Source organism: Nelusetta ayraudi, unplaced genomic scaffold (genome assembly GCF_046127955.1).
Source record: "Nelusetta ayraudi isolate G7.1 ecotype Tasmania unplaced genomic scaffold, CSIRO-AGI_Nayr_v1 ptg000284l, whole genome shotgun sequence".
NCBI classification, from domain to species: Eukaryota; Metazoa; Chordata; class Actinopteri; order Tetraodontiformes; family Monacanthidae; genus Nelusetta; species Nelusetta ayraudi.
In genome coordinates, this window is record NW_027466332.1 from 20161 (window position 1) to 27500 (window position 7340).

General features: G+C 52.4%; 2 protein-coding genes across 2 annotated transcripts in view; one reads left to right on the plus strand and one right to left on the minus strand.

Moving 5' to 3' along the window:
* The first annotated feature begins 3360 nt into the window (after positions 1-3360).
* zbtb25 (zinc finger and BTB domain containing 25) lies at positions 3361-6204 on the plus strand. Its single transcript, XM_076017219.1, has 3 exons — positions 3361-3629; positions 4035-4216; positions 4312-6204. Exons 2-3 carry the CDS (start codon positions 4044-4046, stop codon positions 5321-5323), a joined length of 1185 nt encoding a protein of 394 aa, XP_075873334.1. The 5' UTR covers positions 3361-3629; positions 4035-4043; the 3' UTR covers positions 5324-6204.
* Positions 6205-7146: 942 nt separating this feature from the next.
* LOC142882468 (C-1-tetrahydrofolate synthase, cytoplasmic-like) overlaps positions 7147-7340 on the minus strand; it is a 2836-nt gene continuing 2642 nt past the window's right edge. Inside the window, exon 10 of the mRNA XM_076017220.1 lies at positions 7147-7340. This exon is cut by the window's right edge and continues 83 nt beyond it. The gene's annotated coding sequence lies outside the window, so the exon portion shown is untranslated.

Consider the following 7340-nt stretch of genomic DNA (forward strand, 5'->3'; position numbering starts at 1 on the left):
GTCAGACGCAATAAATGCATTTTGCATCATTGAGAATGTGACAATCAGTGCAACTGTAACGTTGACTTTGTTGACCGATCCGTCGCTTCACAGGCTGGGTACCGCTGGACAGCCTCCAACTCATTCATGTTGGACAGAATATTGTGATGTTTAATATCTGCTGCCGGCTTCACCCCGACCCTGGAAGCTTGAGATCCAGTTTGCTCTGCTCAATAGCGCCCTCTGTTGCCCTCTCAATGTCACATTATCCATTTAGAATCTCTTAGGGTTTTATTTTTTACTTCCTGCCACCACTGAGATCAAAAAGTACGTCTGTTTTTCAAACACTCCCAAAAGTCATTGGCTAAATGCTCCCATGTGCTTCTGTCAGCTATTAAGCAGTGTGTCCACTAGAGGGCAGTGCTGGAACTGCCTCCCTGTTGCCCAGCTGCTAAAGTGACATCATTCTGGGGCCACTTTTCTCTAAGTTCAGTCATTTCCGTTGACTTTGTCTTTTCCTGTCGCACCTACAGTCAACTCCACAGTGCAACACTGCCCCCCTCCACTTTTTGGTGGTACTGCTGGTCAGTGACCAGGAGGCTGGATTTGTCGCACTCCTGCTCCCTGTTGTAAGAAAGGAAAAAATATCATTTTCACAAATGAATCTGTCCCTGTGAGGAAGAAGAGACTGTTAAGGTAAATGTGGTGTGTGTGTGTGTGTGTGTGTGTGTGTGTTGGGGAGAGGTGTGAGGTGTTTGCAGTGTGAAGTGTACTCACAACACCGGATGGGATATCGGTGAGGAGAGTTGAGTCCGAGGTTTGTGTTCCAGTGGGTTGAATGAAAACGAATGATGACGGTGAAGATGACAATAAAAAGGATGGAAGTGACGAGTCTGAAAGAACGAATAGAACACAAAGCAGTTTGATCTGCTGCAGTCCACTCCAGGTGCAATCAAATAAACAAAGAGGTTTCATGCAAGATTGAAATGACTTTTATTGCGAAGGCAGATAACGTCTCTGTGAGGCCAACGCAGGAAGGATGAACTTATTATACGCTCTCTGTCGCCCTCTGGTGGCGTGAGGACAACACGACACAGAGATGTAAAATGGACGTGCCGATTCTCTCCGACAGAGAAGTCAAACAGAAATGAACAAACGTCGTAACGAAATGCAGGCATCGGATCAATAAAGCAGTTTAAAGAAAAAATGGGGAAATTAAAGCGAACACATTCAACTCCGCTAACAGAGAAGATACGTGAATTCTATCACTGAACAATCTGCAACGACTCGTCGCGATCGAACCGACTGAATGTTGTCCTGGGCTACCGAGACTACGATGACAGAGGACTCAACACGTGACTGCTGCAACTACTGGTCCCACTGGCTAACACGCTACTGCTACTGGTCCCACTGGCTAATACGCTACTGCTATTGGTCCCACTGGCTAACACGCTACTGCTGCAACTACTGGTCTCAAAAAAACAAAAAGTGAACTATTCTCTTTTCCATTGCTGGGGTTTTAAACAAAGACAACTTTACTCAATGACTTCATCATCCAGTGTGACAGAAGACGCACAGCCACTTGTGTTCAGTGTGATGTTCCTACTGAATTCCTCACCAGAGAGACCACCACCACCACCACGTTGAGTGAAGCTGCTGCTGAACCGCGGTGGCGTCTTCATGCGGACGAAGCTGATTGGCTGACTGAGAGGCGGTGACCAGCAGCTGCTGCTGGTTCCAGTCAGAGCAGCTACTGACTGAGGAGGAAGCCTGTGTCACATGACCATCACATGGCCACAGCCGACTTTGACTCAATGTCAATGTTTATAAAATAATAAAGAAAAATAAAAACTTTTCTTACTGAGTCACTTTAAAAAAAAATGCAAAGAGAAAAACCAAAGACTTTGATTTAAAACATTTATAGCAAGCATTTATAAATCCAAGTGTCGCAAGATTGAAACCACAGTTTATTAAACTTAAACACAACAATCTGTCAACTGGGTCCAGGGTCCAGGGTTCGGGTGCAGACATCACGGCCACAGGAAGAAAAACTGAAAGCTGATTCCAGTCTTCATTCACAGCCGTCAGTTAATGTCCCGTTTGACCCCGTATGCTTGCCGTAGCCATTCAGTCTACGCATGTACGTAAAGTAGAGGAAGTGACTGCCCCCCCGTGGTCAAGGGAACTTCTCACAGTGCAGAAGTGAGAAGCTGCAGCAGTGCTAGCACTGCGCTAGCACAGCAGCGGCCTGCCAGCTTCAAGCTACATCACTGCAGTGTTGAAGACTCAATAAAGAAAGAATCAGAAGCTGCAAAGCAAAGTTCAAACTGTTTTTATTCACACATTCACACACAAACTCTGGATTGTGTGAATTCAGCGTTTGTTCAACATGAAGAACATTGACAGCACAGCACGATGACACACACACACACACACACACACACACACACACACACACACACACACACACACACACACACACACACACACACCTGAAGCTCCACGTATTTCACTGCCTAACATGATGTGTTGACACTACCAGGGCTCGTGCGTCGGGTCAGCCTGTACTTCAGCAGCTCTGAGGGTCCATTGAGGGTCTTTGTATTTCTTCCTGGTGACCATCTTGTCACTCAGCAAGCTGAACAAAGCTGGGACAACTTCAGAGATAAAGTGTGACGCCTCAGTGTTGAAGTACACGAACATTATGGACCCGACTGCAGCGGGGCTGCGAGCCTCTTGAGAGCCGCGGCGGGGAAGCCGCTGCCAGGCTGCGGACCACGGGGACCCGCCGTCAGAGTTCCGGTGGAGCGGGAAGCTAGCTCGGCTAGCGGTTAGCATGGACCTTCCGGCTGCACGGCGGTTAGTTTGCGTGAGCTAATCGCAACCCGATGCGACAAAACATACCAGCGAGAGACACCGCAAACTCTTCTTCTTCTTCTTCTTCTTCTTCTTCGTCTTCTTCTTCTTCGTCTTCTTCTTCTTCTTCTTCCGGTCACAACGCTGACCCTCCAAAATAAACGTATTTATTTATTCTATTTTCCGAACTTGTTTAAAGAAGAAAAACACAATTAATTTATATTACCATGCTTCCTCGTGACTCGGACAATAAACTGTAACATTTTATATTGAATGTAAAGGGTCATTAAAGTTTGACTTCGTACCCTCAAATCAGTTAAATGAGTTTGTATACATATTAAAGTACACTGCGCAGAATGCTACGCTAACATATCCGATGACGTGTTTTCTTGTCTCTCCGATCACTGCGGGTGATTTCAGTGTTAAAACTCGTTCATTTTTCCACTTCGACATTAAACAGCAGTGAAGAATCGGGTGGGACGGATGGTGTGTGTGTGTGTGTGTGTGTGTGTGTGTGTGTGTGTGTGTGTGTGTGTGTGTGTGTGTGTGTGTGTGTGGTGAACGCGTGTTGTGTTGATAAAGTCGATTTTAACGCGCCTCATTCTTTTAAATTAAACTTTGATTCCGCACACGCGCACACACACTCACACACTATGAGAGCTCTGCGAGTGACAACGTACCACGTGACAGGTGCTTGCGATCCTCTTTTCTCGCGAGACGTGACGCTCGCGACCGCGAGATCGTCTGCAGCAACAAACAGGCTCCGAACCTGAAGACAATTCGCCGTGTCTGCGGTAAGACCTCGATTAGCGGGCGCGCGTGCACAAGCCGCGCGCCCACAGGCATGCGGTGTGTGTGTGTGTGTGTGTGTGTGTGTTACGGGGAAGGGAGGAGGCGCGCGCGCGCGCACAGCAGTGTGCGTGAAGCGGACCGCGGACGTGCCCGAGGCAGAATGTTAAAGGGGGGGGGGGCGCCGAGGCGTGCACACGGGCGCTCCGAAGCTTCCGGTTCGTTTGGTTCCTTTTCAGAACCAAACGAACCCCTCCCCCCACTGCCCCCCCCAGCCTCCTCCCATGTGTGTATGTGTTAGAAAGAGAGAATAAGGTGACCTTCAGTGAGGTCATAGGTCGGGCGAGGTGAAACCCCCCCCACTCCTCAGGTGTTAACAGCCTGGTGCTCCTGTGTGTCCTCCACCACAGGGGGGCGCCATGGAGGTGTCGTCCCACAGCCTCCTCCTGCTGCAGCAGCTCAACGTCCAGCGAGAGTTCGGCTTCCTGTGCGACTGCACCGTCGCCATCGGCAACGTCTACTTCAAGGCCCACCGCGCCGTGCTGGCCGCCTTCTCCAACTACTTCAAGATGATCTTCATCCACCAGTCCAGGTCAGGAGGGGGTCTGGGTGGGTCTGGGGGGTTGATCTCTGGTTCCTCTGATGGTCATGTGACCTGACAAGCACCCCCTGTCCCCCCCCCCACAGTGAGTGCATTAAGATCCAGCCCACTGACATCCAGCCGGACGTCTTCAGCTACCTGCTCCACATCATGTACACGGGTTCGTGTCCCAAGCAGCCGGTGGAGCCGAGCCGCCTGCAGGACGGCATCAAGTTCCTGCACGCCTACCAGCTGTGCAGGACGCCGGCAGAGGGCGCCGCCCCCCCCGCCGACGCCGCCGGCGACGCCGTGCGGATGTCCAACCTGTACGGCATCCAGATCTCCTCCCAGCTGGCCAGCAAGGACCCGCCCTCCGTCCCCAAGTCCTCCAGCGGCTCCTGCGGCGCCCCCGAGGACGGGGGGGGGCGGTCCCAGGGCGTCGCGGCGGCGCTCAACGTGTGCTCGGTGGCGTCGGGCGACGACTCGGACGTCTCGGCTCGGATCAAACAGGAGCGGCTGGAGGACGGCGAGGAGCCGCGGGGGGCGGGGCCTCTGTCTCCGCCCCCCCACCTGCTGTGCCCCCGCTGCGGCGAGCGCTGCTCCTCCCCCGAGGGGCTGCGGGAGCACCTGTTCAGCCACGCTCTGGACCCCGCCCACCCGGGGGAGGGGCTGGACGGCGGGGGCGGCGCCGAGCCCCCGGGGGAGGAGCAGCTGCAGGAGGCGCTGCGGCAGAGCCAGGCGCTGGCCAATCAGCTGGCGGCCGAGCTGAGGAGGAGCCGGGGGGGCGGAGGAGGGGTCGGCGTGCTGCACTCGCGCAAGCGCAGGGTGGCGTGCGCCGTCTGCGGCCTTCGCTTCGGCCACAAGGGGGCGCTGCAGGAGCACATGTACGCCCACACGGGGCGCCACCAGCGCTACGGCCGCCTGTGCAGCCAGCTCTTCCAGGGCGCCGCCCACCTCTGCCAGGGTGCTGTCCAGGAGCCTGGGGGTGGGGCCGACGATGACCCCGCCCCCTCTGCTGCCGAGGAGGCCGTCGCCCACCGGGACGCTCAGGACAACGGCAGCTCCTGCTACTCGCTGGACTCAGAAGCCTCCAGCGGCGAGGGCCTGCCGGTGGAGTGATGATGTCATCAGTGAGCTGCCGCTGGAGTGATGATGTCATCAGAGTGACGTCATCACGGGTTAAAATAAGACGAGCGGCTCTCCTGCTGCTGCTGCTGACTTCCTGTTTCCTGTGCAGGTGTGTGAGTGAGTGAGTGAGTGAGTGAAACCAGTCATGTGATCATGATGTCATCAGTCATTCCTGCCCCCCCACCCCCCAGTCGCCCTGGTACACAGCAAACTCACCAATAGAAGAGGAGGCCACTGTTAGCGTCAGTGCTAATGTGGCTAGCGCTAGTTGCTGAGAGACTGTGTCATTGGTGGAGCTATTGTCTCAGTTACCAGAGGCCCCACCCACAGACACCCCCCTCCCTCCACGGATCGCCTGATTGGTCGACCCCTCTGTGAATGGATCAGGTGACATTAGCGCCCTTCTCCCATTGGTTGCTGTGTCGGGGCGTGTTGCTTTGAGAAGCTTTGCGACTTCCTGGTTGTGTGAGGAACCCACTTGAACCTGATGATTCATTTCTTCTCGTTTCTTCTGCAATTTTACCACAGAAAAAAAACATTTTTAAAGCCGTGAACTAAAAAGAAAAGTGGAAACAAACGAAACCTGCAAAAGTTAAATATGTTTTTTTTCCTCTTGCGTTTCTGTTTATTGTCTATAGAAATAAAAATGAGACAATGTGGCGCAGGAAGCGTCACAGTACGTAACTTTATTTTGAAAGGGAAGTGATGAAGGTGGCGCTTGTGTCTGTGTTTTATTGTGAAAAAATCAAATAGGAAGTCGGTGTTTTGTTGATGGACGTCTGTTTTTCTATCCAATCCTCACACTTTGTCAATAAATGTCTTTTTGCACCAATCAACGTCCAGCAGTCTGGAGCCTGGTGGCCGGCAGCGGAACTGCAGTCGTCTTGTCATGTGATTCTTGCCAACGTCCCAACAGAGGAGGTAACTTGTGTTATTGTCCCTGCAGTGACAGCGGGTGTCCAGCAGAGGGAGGCACTGACAACACAGCTGACCTCTGACCTCAGAAGTCTTTCCAGAAAACACGGAAATGTGTGATTTCTAAAGATAATGTTTTGAATATTAAATGTAAATATATTGATAATATAGGTGACTAATAATAAATATCAGAAATGCAGTGACGACCTTCAGGTTCCAGGATTGACCCTGAACCTGCTCAGGAGGTCAGGTGTGTGAGAGGGGCGGAGCTAAACGCACCGGTCACACCTGCCTGATCACTATTGGTCGTCATATCAATATCAAACATCCACAGCTGACACAACAGGAAACAACTTCCTGTGGATCAGCGGAGGCTCTGATTGGCCTGCCTGTTGCCAGGTGTATTTTCAGTCTGCATCGCTATGGAAACCAGCTGAGGTTCTTCACACCTTCAACAGAGGGAGAACCAGGGAGAGGATCAGCTGATCAATCAAGCATCCATCCAATACTCTGTGCTGACCACAGGGGGGCGCCAGATCCACCAAATTAGCATCTTGCTCCTGGTCCTGGTTCTGGTGCTGGTCTTTGTGTCGGTCCTGGTTCAGGTTCCGGCTCAGGTTCTGGTACTGGTACTGGTACACAGCTAAGGGGGGGGTCCAGAGTGCAGTGGTCAGCAGAACAGGCAGTGGAATCCCAGTCTATCTATCATCTATCATCTATAATCTATATTCTATAATCTACATTCTATAATCTACATTCTATCATCTATAATCTATCATCAATCCATCCATCTTCTGATAATCAATAAAAATTCATGTCCTGATTTCAACCCAAACTTTATTGATGCTGTCCAGATGTTTCTCTCAGTCGTGGTGATGCAGTGACATCACTTCCAGTCAAGCGCTTGAATCAGGTGTTTGGTCACATGACTTCAGCCTGAGCGTCTGCGGCGGCCACGATGACCTCCGACCCGAGGACGGTGGAGGGGTGGAGGGGGGCGGGGGTGGGCACGCCTCCCTGGGCTCGGACTGACGTGGGCGCGGCCGGACGCACCTACGGAGGAGGAGGGGAGAGGTGTGTGGCCCCGCCCTCC